At 29.5% G+C, this 19,567-nt stretch overlaps 1 protein-coding gene across 3 annotated transcripts; it reads left to right on the top strand.

Moving 5' to 3' along the window:
• The first annotated feature begins 4,858 nt into the window (after positions 1-4,858).
• Positions 4,859-19,107, top strand: LOC123272587 (protein spaetzle 4). 3 transcript variants are annotated; one of them, XM_044739487.1, is made up of 7 exons: positions 4,869-5,255; positions 5,339-5,405; positions 6,814-6,998; positions 10,645-10,800; positions 10,881-11,561; positions 11,862-11,984; positions 18,758-19,107. In XM_044739487.1, exons 2-7 carry the CDS (start codon positions 5,376-5,378, stop codon positions 18,993-18,995), a joined length of 1,413 nt encoding a protein of 470 aa, XP_044595422.1. In that variant the 5' UTR covers positions 4,869-5,255; positions 5,339-5,375; the 3' UTR covers positions 18,996-19,107. The 3 variants fall into 3 exon arrangements, with proteins under 3 accessions (XP_044595423.1, XP_044595422.1, XP_044595424.1); XM_044739488.1 differs by having other exon boundaries at positions 4,859-5,405; positions 10,884-11,561; XM_044739489.1 differs by lacking the exon at positions 6,814-6,998 and having other exon boundaries at positions 4,892-5,405.
• Positions 19,108-19,567: the final 460 nt, after the last annotated feature.

Below are 19,567 nucleotides of genomic sequence, written 5' to 3' on the forward strand. Positions count from 1 at the left end.
CTTCTAAATGTATAAAATTTTGATTATTCAAGTATTAACTGATACAAATTAGTTTATTACTGTCTTAAAAATTATTTTTATATGTAAAATTGGTTCTGATGCGCTAACATTTTCATAAAGCTAAAAAAAAAATTAGGAAAACGGTTGACCCTAAAGGCCATCCCTGCAACTTCCCGCTACCTCCATACCTAAGTGCTCAACAATTCACTTATTTTGTAAGCTCTTCAAGCTCAAAAATATAATTTTTGTGTAATTTTGAGCTTTCTGAGCTCAAATAAAACCCTGTTCTGTGCTTTTGAGCTCTTCGAGCTCAAAAGGCTAATGCTAGTTTTATAGAACACTATTTTTTGAATTTTCAATCCGCAATAATTGTTAAATGAATTAACCGATTTTCTCACGGTTTACGGCATTCAACGCAGTTTTTTGAGTTATTTAAAAAATCTTCAAGCGTAAACTGGTCAGACTAAAAATTTTATAGAAATTCTGAAAAAAACATTTTTTTTAATTTTTTTCGACAACGATATCTCACGAACAAATCAACCGATTTTCACCGGGCTGATGGCAATCGACGTGGTTTTTTAGGGTTAAGAGCTGATTAGTTTTTGGAATTGATCGGTTAATCCGTTTAAAAGATATTTCAAAACAACGAATTTTTGGAAATTTTATTTTTGAGATTTCTCAAAATTGATTGACTCAAATTTTGTAAATTAGTATTAGAATTTTAGGGGCAAAGGAACTCTTCAGAACGCTGCTTATTTCGATCGAATCGGATGATCCGTTCAAAAGTTATGAGAGATTTACACACACACACACACACACACACACACACACACACACACACACACACACACACACACGCTGACATCACCGCGGAAATAGTCAGGAAAGCTTCCTAGGACCTTAAAACGTCGAGATCTGATGAAAACTCGATTTTCGAAAAACGGGGTGAAAACAATAACTTCCCGATTTTTGAAAATTTTCAATTTTCTTAGCGGGAAGTTAAAAATTACTGATGTATCAAATTTTTTTCTTCTTTATTTCATTTACTGTAAGAAAATCATGACCCAAGTTTAATGAATTAAATTTTTAAAACGTTTCCCGGAATTATCAATTTATTACTCTACACGGAGGGAAAGATATGTTTGGAAAATCAGAAAAGTGCACGTCTTATAACGCTCATTTATCACAAAAAAATCTGGAAAACGGTTGACCCTAAAGGCCATCCCTGCAACTTCCGCTAATTCCATATCTAAGCGCTTAAAATTGCACTTATGAGGTTTTTGAGCTCTTCAAGTCAAAAGTCTGATAAAAGTTTCAAAGAACACTATTTTTTGAACTTTCGAAGTGCAATAACTCTTGAATGAATTAACGAATAATCGAAACTTTTATCAGAATTTTGACTTGAAGAGCTCAAAAACCTCATAAGTGCAATTTTAAGCGCTTATATATGGAATTAGCGGAAGTTGCAGGGATGACCTTTAGGGTCAACCGTTTTCCAGATTTTTTTGTGATAAATGAGCGTTATAAGTCGTGGACTTTTCTGATTTTCCAAACTTATCTTTTCCTCCGTGTAGAGTCATTAATTGATAATTCCGTGAAACTTTTCAAAAATTTAATTCATTAAACTCGGGTCATTATTTTCTTACAGTAAATGAAATAAAGAAGAAAAAAATTTGATACATGAGTAATTTTTTTTTTAGCTTTATGAAAATGTTAGCGCATAAGGACCAATTTTACATATAAAAATAATTTTTAAGACAGTAATAAATTAATTTGTATCGGGTTTAATACTTGAATAATCAAAATTTTATACATTTAGAAGTTTACGTCAGAATAACTTTAGAACGGCTGTCTTTATGATAAAAGTGTAAGAGACCTTTTTTGTAAAGCGTTGAATTCTCTACAAGAATATGCTATGAACTTATTTATATGAGGTTCGTATGCCGAGCTAGAAAAATAAACAAAAAAAAGAATTTTTTTTCCTATGTTATTTAAATGGGAAATGAAAAATTAGGGACAGACACCTCTAAATATTAATATTAAGAGCTCCGCTTTGAACAGGCTTCTATTCTCACCTTCATGCAAGTTTTCAGCCTGTTTTTTCGTTGAAAAAAAAAAGTCGCCTAAAATTGAAACACCCTAATATTGATAAAATCTATTGCTAAGAAATAAACACCTGTGTAAGAATGAATATCACATGCAAAATGTCAATAATAAAGTAATATTAATAATCACAATAATAAATATACATGGAAAATAAATCGTTGCACCCGTATTCACAGCTAATTAAAGTACAATTACTCTTAAAATAATTACCTAATCAAATCTGGAAATTAGTGAAATCTTATGTTAATATAGAAGTAACATCCATTGAAAATTTTTCCAGTTACGAAAACAATTCACTTTTTGTTCTCTCTAAGTTTAAGAAATTCAAAATTATAAAAAGCAAAAATTTTGAAATTTTTTAACTAACTTCAATTTTATATGATTCTAAATTTGTTCAAAAATTTTAATTTCGAGGTGTATGGCGTTTTTAAACTTGACTCCTTTTTTCTCGGCTTATACCATAAAATTTCATTTTACAGCATCTTTTACTACAATCGAACAAAAGTTTATTCATAGATTAAAACTTTTTTGTAGAAGATAGTCACAATAATTACTGTAACGACTGTTTGAAGAAACTTCCTGTAAAGTTTCGACAGAGAACAGCTCATATTCTTATATTTGTTAATAATTAATTAAATGTGACAGTTCTAATTTCAACATGATTATATCATCTAAGACCCAATCACTATTTATTTGCTCTTAAAATTTATATAATTCAAGTATATGTATTTTTTTATTTAATAGTGACAACCGTTTTCTCGTCTTTGCGAAAGAGTTTGTGCACAACTGTTTGTGACTCCCGCTAAAAAATCAAAATTTTTATTTCAAAATTTCTACCAAATTTCAAAATGTTAATTTTGATATTATAAATAAGTCATTAAAATTTCAAAGTAATTCGATCATTTTTAAAGTAACTAGAACATTTGTTTATAAAATTTAACGTAAAATGGCGCAAATCATTATTGTTACTAACTTATTAACTATTTGTCGGACGGAGATGAAAAAAAAATAATTGTGAATTTTTTTAAGCTCTACACTTTATCTGTTGTGACTGAAAATATCGAACAAATAGTTTTTGCGAAAAAAAATGTTTAATTAGCAATTTTTCGATTACTTGTCATTTATAAACAATTTAAGAGCGGTTATTAGTTATTTCTAGAATTCAATATTATCCTACTCACCATCAAAAAACCCCCTACCAGTTATTTTTGGAGATGTTGCCAGTTGAACAGTTGGAATAGGGTTTCTTCGTTAGGCTACATTCTCACTAAACATGAAGAAAATTTTATTAAATAAACTTAAATTGATTGTTTAAAAAATTTCAACTTCAGTATTACAACAGTCTTGTCTAAATTTTAAGTTAACATCAATAACTTGATGAGCCTTATAAATAATATGTAATAGTTTGATATATTATATAAATAATATATGATAATTTGATAAACTAAAAAAACACGCTTTAATAGAAAACCAAACTAAAGAGCAGAAAACAAATTGCAATAAATTAAAAATTAAAATAGTGTGATTAACAAAAAAAAATTCATTCTATTGTAAAAAAGCGGGAGATCCTTCTCAAATTATTTTCATAATGACTTTATTAAAATCTACTAATAAAATAGTTACAACAATTGACCTCAAGCACTTAACGCTTTTTTTACGATACAATTAATTTTTTTTAATCACTCTATTCTTATTTTAATTTATTTACCCGAGTCAGAATAATAAACCTACATAAGCCTACATGAACCTACATGAGCCTAAAGGACAATTTTTAATTGTTTCGATCGATATTTTTACCTTTAATTGTTTCGATTGATCAATATAACCTCGCAAAATACACTTATACCAATATTAAATAGTACAAAACAAATAAATTTAAATAGTAACTAAAAATTTATTGATAAAAAAACTTAAAAATTCAATTTATAAATTGAATAATATCAATCAAAACAATTGAAAATTATTCTGTAGGCTCATATAGGTTCATTATTCTGACTCGGGTATTTAAAATTATTTACTTTTTAGTTCAATTTACCAATAAAGGGTGCTTTTTAGTTTTTTAAACTATAGTTTACTAAGTTTGTAACTATCTCCCTGTGACAAGAGTAGATAATTTACGCGCCTGCTGCCTTCCTTGGAAACCGTTTATTAAGTTTCCTCCGGGGTAAATTTAAAAATCGCTAATCCTGACGATTCTAGTCAGGACAATACCGCAAACTCATTAAATTATAGTATTGTCATCGGTCTTTGACATTGTAGACATTAAGTACAATTATTTGTTTAAATAATCAAGTCGAGGCTTAGCTCGTTGTTTATTGTCAGTCTTAGCTCTTGGAACAATAGCTCTAATCAGAACATTTTTTGAAAATTTTTAATTATTTCGGAGAAAAAACAAAATTTTCTTATTATACAATTGTAACAAGTATGTTACCGTTTATCTTCGTAAATATTAGGAGAAAAAAAACGTAGACAGCGTTTAATAATAAATTACGTAGTATTTATTATTCTTAAATTTGAAAAAAATACTGATTCGTTATTCTTCTGAATTCATAAAATTTATTTTTCGGTATTTTGAAACATAGATATGGATCTTTTCAAAAAATTAAATCAGCTTTTCAAAGCTTAGTGGAAAAAGAAAAGCTAACGATTAACTTGCAACAATATTGCTGAAAATCAAAGTTTGAAGATATTTTTTTGTTAAACAGCATTAATTCCGATGACACACATAAATAGAAGTGCGTTAACGGTATCCTATCAAGTGACCTACTCTTAATATTTTTCTTTCTCTCTTCAAAAAGTATTTGAAATGGTTATAAGTTATAATAAAGCCTTTCTCCATCTTTATTTTCGCCTTTCCATGATCAACCAAGTGTACATGAGCAGTGTTTCATTTGGAGGTTTTAAGTCAATGCCTGGCAGTAAGTATATTTTTTCCACTATGGTACGTTCTTAACGTTTTTTGTATCACTCTTCTCTCACCTTTCCTACTCTCTTCCTCTCAAGTATCAGATACTTGATTTTAACAGCAGTAATGAAAGCGTCTTCACCTAAGAAAGAAGTGCTTCTACTAGCACAACAACAATCGATACTCATTTTATTCGATAGTACACGAGCATAGAGTTTTAAAGAAAATATAAATTATTATAAATGTAATTTAAGTGAAATATTTCAAAAATATGTATATTTACGTAATTTAGTCAACAATTTTTTGCCTATTGTTTTGTAATTTTAGTATATCATCCTGGATTTTCTGTTATTAAGTTTAAGTTATGAGTGCATTTAGTTTATTTATTCTACAGGTGAGTTGCATTTTAATTTAGTTTTCGATCGTTTTTTTTTTTTTTATAGACACCATACAACACTTAAATTCAACATACAGATAACTTCCATTGATTACTTAATGTATGTAGATAAAAACGTACATTGAAGTGATATATATGAGGCGTTTTATCCACAAATATCGCTCAGTTTGAAAAAGATTAGTTGATTGACTTAATTTATTTACTTTGGAAAAAATCTGCCACACCAAAAAATATCAAATTTTTTGAGTACATAGTTTCTTTTTCAATAGTTTCCTAACTGTTTTATGAAAGACTGAATAGAAATTATTATTATTTTTTTTCCAAATTTCCGCTTTCTCGAGTACTTGAAAAAAAAAAAGAAGTATAAAAAAGTTTTTGAAATTATTTTTATACACAATTTTTGAATTAGAGACTTTTAATATTGTTATTTTTATGCTTTTTGAAAATTATTTTCTTGCAATATTATACTTTTAGAAACTTATTACGTAGATTTCGAATAGAAAAATTTGTTTTTTTTTTTGTTTATATCTGTACTTTTATATCATGAACAGTACTTTGAAATTCGTAATTATTCGTTGAATATGTTTAATAATAATAATCACACCTGTTTTTTATTTGATTATCTACTTGTCGAATAATTTTTTTGAAAATATACTTTCGATACCGTTTTAAATATGCTTTAGAAAGTTTTTTTTCTTATTTAAATTAATAATTATTATTTAAAATTCAAAAAATAGTCACGTAGTTTAAAAAAATACTTTCTCGAATGGTGGTGTTGATGATGGTTTCTGTATATCGGCAGTTCAATTGCTTTTCTTTTAATATTTCCAACATTGTTTTCTATGACTGAAAACTCGACCAAATCTTTTGTATGTATTTCAATTTCATTGGTGCGTTATTCATTTACATCAACTTATGATAGCAATGAAAAATCAAGAAAAGTAATAACTAAAATTTTGCCTAACATGACTGACATTAATAAAGAAAATGATGTAAATCTGTAAATGATTATAAATGCAATGTCAAAGGTATAACAATTTATTTATATTAGTTTATAATAACAAATGGAAAATCTAAAGTATCCACTCACTTTTTGGAAAAAGTAATTGAAAGCTTTAAAACCACCCAGGAAGACCCCTTGAAAAATTTATTTTAAAAATTTTTTTTTTAAGAAAATGAATTGTTATAAAATTTCAATTAAATGTGTGTGGGTGTGTGTGTGGGGTGAGTGTGGGTGGGTAGGTGAGAGAGAATGTGTGACTGTAGACCTCTCGTAACTGTTGAAGGGATTGTATGTATTTATAGCTGGAAAGTGCAAACAATTACTTTTGATACTTTTGTGAACTCCAAAAATTTAATAAAAGTTTTAGAATACCACACTAACGCAAAATAAAAATTATTTCAGATGGTAATTACACCATTTACTATCTCTCAACTTCCTGAATCTAGTTATATGAATTCGTTCGGATATGACGCGTCATCAGCATGTAAAAAACCGTTTGCAAGGAATGCAAAAGCGTACTTCGAAAAACTTCCATGTGATTTTCAACATCAAAATTGGTGTACCGTAGCTGGAAAATTTTATCCATGGTATAATTAATAATGTTTTTTTTCATTATTGAACATTGTTTGTATATAATTGAAAATTCTTTATTGAAAGAACTTTATTTACAAATGGATTTAATTTCTACTTTTAACAATTATTTTCAATGGCTGGCCTGTAGAGTCAACCGTGTTTAAAATTTCTTATAACTTTTTTGTCAATATTTTGTTTTTATGTCTCCTTTAATTTTTCTTTATTAACATTTTTACTCTCATAAAAATAAGAAAATTTAATCTAATATGAAAATTTATCGTACTAAACCTTAAAAAACTTGTTATTTTTATTAAGGTAGTTGTTGCGTGATAAGCATTTCAACAGAAAATTATGAAATTTTTTTTATTGAAAGATAAATATATTAGTAATTCACTACCAAAATTTCAGATCAATTGACCGCACCGTTTTTGAGTAATTAATTTTTGAAATTGCATCTTTTACACGTAGAGATATAGAGAGATGGTAAAGTTAGTATGAAATCTTCCGTACCACTCGAGTGGGCCAAATAATTTCATACTAACTTTACCATCTCTCTATACCTCTACGTGTAAAAGATGCAATTTCAAAAATTAATTATCTAATTAGTCCCTGGCTCGAAATTTGCTCGCCGGAGTCCAGGGTCATAAACGGGGATCACATTATCAATAACAAAATATAAACAAAACACTTCATTTTAAATAAATCAAAGAAAAAGGAAACCTCTTTATTGGCCTGATCATGTTAATAAACGATATAAATAATATAAGCAAATTAAACAATATAAACATTAGAACACTCTTTTCACACTTATTCGCGGTTCAAAATCAAGAAACAATATAAGCAATATACACTAATACAATAAAAACTTTCTATCCAAACATACACGACGGTATTCACGGTTCAAACTCAAAAACGCGGTCTACAAAATACTAACTAGTTTCCCAATAACACCCCCTCCCCCCTCAGGGCGACTAGCCGTCATCCCTGTGGGGTCCTAAACTCTACCCTGAGAGCAAGTGGAGAGTATCCTTCTCGCTCCCACCTATACGGCTTATGATCACCTACCGTACCTCAGCTGAAGGCTTCGGCACGGGGAGTAGCACTTTCATCCGGTCGGTTCACGATACTTACCTGGGCCTTGGTCAGACTCCAGGTAGAGTATCATCCTCTAGAATTACTTGGTGAAGAGTATTCGTCCGAGTAATTCTCCCGAGAAAGAATTGCATTTTAAAATTATTTTCAAAACGGAACTTAACATATTTTTGAATCATCACTACAAACGAAACATCTTCGCCATCTATCGAGGCTCGCGCAAGCTCAACGATCGTCGAAAATTTTCTAAGTTTTTATTTCCCAAACACAATTCTTTAAAATAATAATCGTCATTTCTTTCATTATCCATCCATTCGTTTCATCAAATTCACAATTCTTTATTATTTTAATCGTAATTTCTTTCATTCTCTATCCCTTCGTCGATTTCCCATACTAAATCTTGCTTGAGACTTATAAAATTTTCGCTTACCTAAATTATTTCTCACAAAATAATAATCGTCATGTCTTTCATTATATATCCATTCGTCGCTTTCCCATACTAAATCTTGTTCGGAACTTAGAATAATTTCCCCAGTCTTTTAATTTCTTTTACAATTAATTTCTTTTGCTCGATTAATTCGCTCGGCTTCATAATAATTTTTCACACGCTTAATTTCTTAATTTAATCATACCTTCGGGAACAATAATATAATATTACTAGCTGTTACCTGCCCGCTCCGCTGGGCGTTTATAAAATTGTATTTATACATTTAAATTTGAAATTTAATTGGGGTATTGTATTGACTTATAGAGATTTCAAATTTCATCGAATTGGCATTTACCTTTTCATCCATGTGATCATTCGAGCTAATATTTATTGTAACTTTCAATGTGCAATTCGCAGAATAACGTGTTCTGACTGTATACCAATTTTTATTAAGATTGGTCAAGCCGTTCTTGAGTTATAAGAAGACATACAGACAGACAGACAGACAGACAGACAAAAAAAAAAAAAAAAGTCGGATGTGAATCACCGCATCATAAAACGATTACTTATCACAAAATTAGATGAAAAAATTGAATGTACAGACAGAGTCAATAGATTTATATAGTAGTATAGATAAGTTGTCACAAAATCCATTCTTAGATCATTTCTACCACACATATAGCAGATTCTTACCAAATTTGGAACCTATAAGAGTTATAGCTTGGAAATTAAAAATTTTCATTGTTAACACCCACCCCCGCAGTTCATATTTGGATTAGGTTGCCATTAATTCCGCTCTTAGATCATTTCTACCTCATATGTAGCAGATTCTTACCAACTTTGAAGTTTATGGGAACTATAGCTTGGAAATTAAAAATTTTAATTGTTAACACCCACCCTCGCAATTCCCTGTCGGGTGAGCTATCGTAAAATTCGTTCATAAATGATTTATACATCACTTACAGAAAATTCCTACCAAATTTGGAGTCTGTAAGAGCTACAGTTTGAAACTTAAAATTTTTCATTGTTAATACTCACCCCCGCAATCCTCTGTGAGGTTAAATATCGTAAAATTCATTCATATACTATTTCTACATCTTTGACAGAGAATTACTCCCAAATTTGGAGTCGATAGGAGCTATATTTTAAAACTGGAAATTTTTCATTGTTAACGCCCCCGCAAACCCCTTTGGAGGAGGAATTTCTTTAAAACCGTTGTTAGCTGACCTCTACATGGCAAAAGTAATATTCCTACCAAATTTCAAGTTTCTAGGTCTGATGGTTCCCGAGATATCGTGATGAGTGACTATATATAGATAGGAATCACATAATAATATAGATTAGGACTCCTATTTCATAACCACCACTGGGTTGACCGACATCATATATGTCCTATCATTCGCAGAATAACGTCTTCTGACTGTATACCAATTTTTATTAAGATTGGTCAAGCCGTTCTTGAGTTATAAGAAGACATACAGACAGACAGACAGACAAAAAAAAAAAAAAAGTTGGATGTGAATCAGCGCATCATAAAACGATTATTTATCACAAAATTATATGAAAAAATTGAATGTACAGACAGAGTCAATAGATTTATATAGTAGTATAGATTAACTAAATAAATACAATAATTAAATAATAATCGCCGCACTAATAACAATAATTGTTTCTATTAATTTTTAAGTAATTAATAAAAATAAACTAAAATACTCAAATACAAAAAGTAAAATCTGGGTCATAACCTCTACGTGTAAAAGATGCGATTTCGAAAATTAATTACTCAAAAACGGTGCGGTGAATTGATCTGAAATTTTGGTAGTGAATTATTAATATATTTATCTTTCGATAAAAAAAATTTCGTAATTTTCTGTTGAAATGCTTATCACGCAACAACTACCTTAAGAACATGATCAATAAATATTTAGATATTTTTATATATCAGAAAATAAGTAATATTGTACCGATGTTTTTTTCTTATTGTAAACTTATTTTTAAAGCCTTAAAATTCTCAACTCAAAGCTTATCAGAAAATTAAGTCGAAATCAATTGCGAAATTCGTAATGAAAAAACTTTAAGAAATTTTTTAAGATAAACCATATTTTAAGACAAAATATTGAATCATAACTATTAATTATTAGGCATGCAGTAAGAAGATTTGTTCAAGAAAATCAAGGTTTGATGAGACGAATGTATGGAGATGAAAAACATATTCTTGTTCTGAAAAATGAACTAGAAAAAAATGATATTGATTTGGAAATCGAGCAACGAAATCCAAAACTTTTTAATAACCCCCGGTAATTACTGAATTCAAAAACAAATAAATAGTTATCATATTTACATTTTTTCAATAATAAAATGTTTATTCTTATTTCAGTGGCTTTTTTGGAGACTACAATCAAAATGAAGATGATTATCAAATTACCAAAAATAAAAATCAAGATCATACATTCACTGAGAAAATACCAAGATTCCATGATTCAACGAAACTACATCCTCAATATACAGCATCTTCTACGTATCCATCTATAAACACAGTTTCATTGAACGAAAACTCATCACACTTAAACTCAACTCTTTCAACAAAATTATACAAAGCTACAGCTATGACAGAATCAAATGATAAATTACCAAATGGTCTCAATAAGACTGATGAAAATAAAGAAAATAAAAACTCAAAAACGACAGTTCTATTGTCAGACATAGCTCGAATCAAAAATTCTAGTATCGATAAAATACCAGATTTTCTATCAACAACGGAGTATAATATATTAAATCTAACAACAACTAATCCAATAAGTTCATTAGATATAGAAAAAACAACCATCAACCCTGAAAGTTTTGCTCAAACTTCAACGACCCTTGGTGAACAAATTGATTCGAACACTGATCGAATTAATAAAGACGAATTATCTACCAATGAACAAAATTACCATTCACCAAAACCTCATTTAGAACATATATTATCTGATGATAATAAACTTAACAATAAAAGTCAATTATTCCAAGATGCAACAAAAGAGCAGACTGAACGACCAGTTCTTAAACTACGCGGAATGTGGGTATTTATGTTATGTCTCCGGAAAGTCAGCATGCTTGATCATATGATACGTAGAATTTATGTCGTATAACATTTAATATTTTCATGACATCTACTAAAATTTATCAAACAACCAAAATTTTTACTAACGTTTTAAATGAAATTTATTGTAATCTTAATCTAATTTTTTACAATCAATTTAAATTTATTTCCACTCATAATAATTTTTAATTCATATTTTAGTATTTTATTTTATATATTCCATGATTATGCATGATATTTAGAACCTATATACATTATAATATTAATTTCTTACAGAAATGCATGTCCAGTAAAAGAAGAAGTCGTAGCACCGTTTTGGGCAAATAATACTCGTGGAGAAGTTTTAGCGCTTTTAAATTTATACCCTTTTGAACAATATGTTCATTGGGAAAAATGCACGTGAGTTAAATTTTTCATTTTTTTTTAACTTCCCGCTAAGAAAATCGAAGATTTTCAAAAATCGGGAAGTTATTGTTTTCACCCCGTTTTGCAGAAATCGAGTTTTCATCAGATCTCGACGTTTGAAGGTCATAGGAAGCTTCCCTGACTACCCCCGCGATGTTGTCACTGTGTGTGTGTGCTGAGAAAACAATTCATTTAAATGAAATGAGGCTCGTTAACTATAAATAAATCTCTTATTTAAATATCACCAGAAATATTTATTTGATACAAATAAATTTATTTATTTGAGACAAAGTTATAGTATATTTGAATGAAATCCATATTTGTTTATAGTTAACAAATATTTCTTTGGTGCTAACAATCGTATATTTCAACCAAATCAGATTTGTTAACTATAAATAAATGGTATGTTTGAATATACTCAAAGCAATGATTTTTAGTTTTAGGTTAGGAAAGTTGTAAAAGTGGTCATATCGAACGTTTGGGGTAAAATGGGCACTTCTTTTGGAATTATAAATTACTAGAAATTTGAATAGTGCGCTACGCGCGCTTCTAAATTTTAACCAATAATGAATCGTGGCCCGTTTTTTGCGAGTTTTGACCTTTGACTAACTTCAAGACTTTCATGTATTTTAATTTAGAGCAGTGATGCCAACTTGGGGGATTTTCCCCTTAATTTAGGGGTATTTTGCAAATAGCGGAAAAGTTTTAGGGGATAATAAATTTTTTTAGGGTATTTTTTTGAGAATTTTTAATTCGTCAGAAAATATATCTAATATAAAAAATTAATAAAAAATAACAATTCTTCAATTATTAATTTTTAAAAGAACATTTTCAATGTATATATATTGTTGTATAGCCCCAAATTGGCTATAGTAAATTTATTGAGTTCTTTTAATTCGCCCGTTGGAACGCGGTAGGGCGTTCAACTCGCAGTAAATAGATTAAGGCGGGAGAGTAGATTTAAATTTGAATAATTTAAAATAAATTATATAAATATTTAATGAATTTAAAACGCTCAAATTATTTTAGTTTAATTTAGATTTGCCTTGCGCGCAAATCTATAATTTATTATTCGATAGGTTACAAAATAAAAAGTACCGACAATAATTTCGAAAAAGGAAACTTTGCGTAGTGTACTACAGTCTTGCTTTTTGATAAGTGACTTCTTATTCCTTGGTTTTCGACTCCCCTGGTTGAGATGTTCGTACCTTTGGAGTGGGAGAGTCCCAGAGAGTAGTGAGGGTAGTTGCGTGCGCCTCTGCGACTCCTGTCTTCAGCAAGCATCCCTTCTCGAGTTGGCAAAAATGGGACTACAGTCAACGCTCTCTGTATTGGACCTCTCTGTATTTGACCGCTCTCTGTATTTGACCACATTCTTCCTCTGTATTTGACGATTTTACACAGCTCTTATGGACAAGGACGAGTCAAATACAGAGGATGGTCCTGTACGGGCGAGTCAAATACAGAGAGCGTTGACTGTATGCTGCGATGACGTCACGGCGACTCGACATTCTCAGACTATATGCAACCCGCATGGATGCTTGGTTTTTATGACCTAGTCTTGAGTACTCGAGCAATCCCTTTTTTAAGCGAACGTTTTGGAAAATAAGTTACTTAAAGGATTATGATAATAAAAAGAGTAATAAATAAAGATCTCCGCGTTTTCCCAACATTGTAAAGAGTATTTCCAAAACGTTCGGCATCTTATCCTAAGTGACCATTACAATTAACGTAGGTTTATTTTAACAAAGAAATTTTTTCTTAGCATGTCTAAACTAACTGGACAGTACTAAAAGTTTTTATAAGTTTTTCTTTGGGAATTTCCGGTAATTATAAATTCGTCTATACCCTAAAATTTATGATAGAAAATTTCCCATACTTAACAATAGAATTTAAAGTAGAAAGGTTTACAATTTTTTAAAGATTCTTATTTTTCTTACTGATACTATTACAAATAAAATACATATATTTTAAATCTTCCTGGGTTTTTCCCGCTATCATTTATTGCAGCCATCTTTTTTATATGTAATTCTATATTAATATATAGAGAGCGTTGTGATCAATCCTTTCGGATTCACAACAATATACGAAAGCAAAGTATAAGTAGAGCCCTCGGGAGTTATACCTTGTTATGTCCTCCTCCTGGTGGACAACGATAGAAATCTTTATTTAAATTTAAAGTTACTGACGTGGTCTTTGATTCGCCCGGGAATATTGAAATACTCAACTTTATCAACGGGAACTTGTAGGATGAGGAAAATGATATAAAATGAATATAAATTAAATAAATAATTGAACGGAATTAAGTTAACTGAATCGAAGTATATATTCAAAAGACTTTACACAAAATTAGAAACGAGATGATAAGTCTGAGCTCGAATACTATTCTGATTCTTCACTAGAATTTACTAAGTCCGACTCGCAGCAGTAGAAGTGGCGGGGGCGGCTCTCCCTACCATCCGAGTATTCCGCTGTACTGGCCTTTTGGCAACGTTGATTGGTCCTTCTCCTTCCTTCTGGGTCCTAGCTGTACTCCTACTCAGGTACTCGTTCTTTCCGGCCGTTGTTGAATTACCTGGGCTCGCTAGCAGAGTTTGTCCGAAGTTTCATCATCCCTGGGAATTTACCGTACTGAGTGGTTGAACTGGACTCGTCATAAATGAGGGTCACTAATCTGCTCAGACTATCTTCTCGCATTTTTTTATACAACATGTTATATTTCTTAGGAGATTAAAATATATTTTCTAATTTCTATAATTACTTAAGTCGAGGGCAATTAGGTAGTAAATTTATATATTTATGGCTTAATCCTCTTTTCTATCTTATTATTCCTAGTCTATTGTGCTGAATTTTCAGAGAGTAAAAATATATTTTAACAATAACCTTTTTTCTAATAGCTAAAAGTCTAGACTTAGATTGTGGGGTTTTCCCAAAAGTTTTCTTATAATTATAAAAATAAATTTTAATGTTAAAATTCGCGCTATCAAAGGGGTATCATCAGTGCTCGCGTGGCGACGCCAGTCGCGATTTAACTAAACCGTGATATGACATCACCACCTATATACATTACAAACTTATTGTAGATGTACTATAGCTATAGATTTATGCACCTATATTATAGTATATGATACCCAGTGGATTTTGACATTTAAACGTTGACATTTTTCTAGTCTAGTAAGAATCAAGTTTTACTTTTTAAATATATCGTATATAATAACTGCAGCTTTATTATAACACAAATAGTTGATATGAGCAATAAAACAATTGTTTTAAAGAAAAAAAATACGCTCAAAAATATTCGAAGCAATGGGAACAAGACGAAAACTTAAAAGGTTAGTTTGTTATATTTTTGATAATTTTTAAAGCATTTTCCATAATCTTAAGAATGTTTTATTTAGTTACACAATTAAAAGATTTTTTTTTATCAACAATACTTTTTTTCAATATTGTTTTGGATTGGATAGCTCCTGATCCTACTGGTAACTGTCAAAAAGCTTATTGTAAATATTGCCGTACTATTTTAGTAGCACATAAAAAAGATTTAGGCAAGCATGCGATATCAATTAAACATAAAAATGCTGTTGATAAAGATAAACAAACAAAATTATGTCGTCCAATAAACGTGATAAAACCTCCTAACAATAAAGTTAAAGTTGCTGAACTTCAACTAGCCGCATTTATAGTAGAACATACATCAATTATCACAGTTGATCACTTGACAGAATTGTTGAAAAAAATTGAACCGGATTCGGATGTTTTTAGAAAGATGAAATTGCATCGAACCAAGTTTGCAGCACTTATAAAAAATATTTTAGGCCCGTGTATGCTCGAAGACTTAGTGAATGATATGAAGGAATCCCCCTACTCACTTATTATTGATGAAATCACTGATATATCGACTGAAAAAATTCTATGCATAATGGTACGATATTTTTCTTTTAAAAAGAAAAAATTATTGACTACATTTTATCGTATTGTAAAAATAGTTGACGCAACTGCTAATGGTATTCATTCGGCTTTAAAATTACAATTAGAAGCTGATGGACTTTCTTTAAAAAATTTAGTCGGTATTGGAGTTGATGGTGCAAATGTGATGGTCGGTGTGAACCATTCTGTTTCATCGCTTTTGAAGCAAGAAGTACCTGATATTGTAATTATCAAATGTATCTGTCACTCTCTCCATTTGTGCGCTGAAAAAGCTGCAGAAACATTACCTCGCCAACTAGAATATCTTGTCAGAGAAGCTCACAATTGGTTTTCCAATAGTCCAAAGCGTAAGGATGAATATAAAAAACTTTATAAAGTCATGAATAGTGATGAAGCTAAAAAGGATCCGAAAAAAATTGCTGGTCTGAGCGGGACTCGGTGGTTGGCTAGATACTCTACAATTAATACTATTTTAGAGCAATGGGAAGAGTTAAAACTACTATTTGAATTAGCTAAAAATAATGACAACCCGTGAAAAAATTTTCTGATCAGACTATATCAGGCCTGATATAAACCGTCCATATCAGGCCTGATATGGAAATTGGCCATATCAGACTATATATGCCTTGATATAAGTATATCAGACTATGTACCCGCCCCGGTAAAAAAAATTATATATCATTATATTACATAATTATAAATGAAAAATGGCCCTATATAATTATGTATAATTAGGTATAATTATATATATAATTATTTCCAAAGGAAAAAAAATCGGCGCAAGTGGGAATCGAACCGGGGACCTACCGCTTGAAAGACTAATTCACTACCCGTTTACCTAAGAGACTTACTTGGAGAACAAAGTTTATTATAACTACAAGTAATGCGAATCGTATACATGATCGATTCGTAGTGAAAAAAATTTTTTATCTAATTTATTAATTATTAACTGTCAATATTTATATATAATACTGGTATCTATATGTAGATTTATAAAATTATCTATGTATATATGAAATCGCAAAAATGATTCTACGATATATTGTTCAGGTACTTCGTTGCTTTAAAATTTATAATTTCTTTGAAATTAAAAAAATAATCGAGATAAAATGAGAATTGAAAGCTTAAATTTTAATGGAATTATTTGTTTAGTATATGGAACTATATATTGCTGGAGGGCTTGGCTAACAATTTTTGAACTTGACAAAACTAATAATTTTTGTGAAATTAAATTTTTTTTTTAATTCCTATTATTTCATCCGAAAAATACTATATATTAAAAGATTGTGAATCATTGGAGTAACAGACTCTTAGATAGAAAAAGAGAATGTTTTATGGTAATCACAAAATACTCACTGGAGTAAAAAAAATTATATAGAATTCTGTATGATTAATATATATTTTATATGAATTATATATACATCTATATAATCATAAATGAATTACATATGCTTCTATATAATTAGATATGAATCATATATAATGATAAATAGTTTTATTCGGGTATGCCTTTTATATGAGTACATAAGACTACTTATGTGCTGATAAGAGGGGGGTATGAGTATATCAGACCATATGAATCCATATCAAGTTATATCAACCCTGATAAGGGGTTTTTTTTTCAAGTTTATCAAAGTATATATAACTTTATAAGGTTATATCAGAGCATATCAGGACCTATTAAAAAATAATGTAAAATTAGATATGAGCATATCAAGCTATATCAAGTCTGATATAGACATATCAAATTGATAAGGCTTGATCAGGCCTGATATGGCCAATTTTCATATCAGGCCATATCAGGACATATCAAAAATTAAATATGGACATATCAGATCATATCAGGCCAGATATGAACTTATCAAAAATTTTTATATGGCCTTATCAGCTCATATCAAGCCTGATCAGAATATTTTTTCACGGGAAATGTTTACAAGCACAGTACTTATATGATATTATGGTTTGTCCAGCGTATAAATTATTTATGATTTTTTTGCATTCAAATTTAGAATTATTAACTAATTTAAAATTTAATATATAATCATTATATCAAATTTTGTATCTGTAGGAACCGTATTTGAAGAATATGAATTTTTTTACAATTAACGACCCCGAACTCCTATCCCTGTTTAAAATTTTCAATAGAATCCCATCAAAAGCGACAAAAGCCACTTAGAAACCCATAAATTTTATTGGTTTCTAAGTGGTTTTTGTCGCTTTTGATGGGATCTTATTGGAGATTTTCAACAGGGATATGAGGGAGGAATATCGTAAGATCCTATTCGAGATGATTTCTACATTATAAATACAAGATTTCTACACAGCTTCAAATCCATAGAAACTATTGTTTGGAAATGAGAGTTTTTCATTGTTAACGCCACTTATTATTAATAACCACAAATTTTCAGTTTTTCCATAAAGTCGACCTATTAAAGAATACAAATAAACTATGAGACACAAATTAAAGTTAGAAAAACCATTCTAATGTATTTTAATTCATAGATATATATCTGGTTTCTTTCAGAATTACAAAAGTCTTGAATAACTTCAAGAAATCAAAATTTTGGGTTAAAATTTCTAGGATATGCATGATTATTAATATGAAGAATAATAAAACGACAAGAATAAAGATAGAAGCGAAAAAAATTCTATTTTTGGTGATCTTTAGAACTTTCAAAAATCTTGAGCGAATCCTAAAAAATTTTTAGTATAGATGATATTTGAAAAAGGCTTCTAAAATCTGATGAACTAACATATATTATTTAGGAACTTATTACTAATATTTGGTAATATAATTGGGACTTTTTTAATTAACTTTAAATTATAATTTTTTATTTCAGACATGAAAAAAAGCAGATGTATTGCAGAGAAGGCTGCAGATGTGAACAACAATATAGACTTCATCGCCTCCTTGCTTATGATCCAAATAACGAATGTCGAGGAATTTTTAGTGATTGGTTCAAATTTCCGAGCTGCTGCGTTTGCCGTTGCTATGATTTGCCTATTGAATTTCGCGTTACCTCGCGCTCACCTCGCTTACAAAGACGAAAAATAAAAATACGAAAATCAGTTGACTGATTAATAAATAAAATAAATAAATCAAACAATATTTTTATTTTTTAGTTTCGACTGTAGATCCATATCAAGAACTTTGATGTGCAAGTTATAAAGTTAAAAAATAAATAAAAGGCTAGTGATTTCATTAATATTTTTATGAATTATTTATTGTAATAAATTTATCAATAAAGGATTAAAAATAAATCAATTCTAAATATTTGCTGACATTCATTTTATTGTCTAAGAGCGATATTTTTTACACAAAAAAAAGAAATTCTTCATCACAAAATCAATTTTCTTGATTCGAAGTATCATTTTGCTCCAGAACCATTTCTCTATTCCCCTCAAAATTTTTCTAGTTCGAATAAATGTTTCTCTCTATATAATACACTTAGTTTAAAAAACTAAAACTGATAAGACCAAATCATACGAGGAAAGTATAAAACATCCAATTGAAATATTCTCTTTGCTTCAAGAAAATTAATACATCTAAAACTATTTTGGTCTTAAAAGGTATTTTCAAGAATCAAATGAACCCTTATTTCCGGGTATACTTTTTTTTAGGATACAGAAAAAAACGTTCTTCAGATGAA

This window comes from Cotesia glomerata, linkage group LG10, assembly GCF_020080835.1.
Source record: "Cotesia glomerata isolate CgM1 linkage group LG10, MPM_Cglom_v2.3, whole genome shotgun sequence".
NCBI classification, from domain to species: Eukaryota; Metazoa; Arthropoda; class Insecta; order Hymenoptera; family Braconidae; genus Cotesia; species Cotesia glomerata.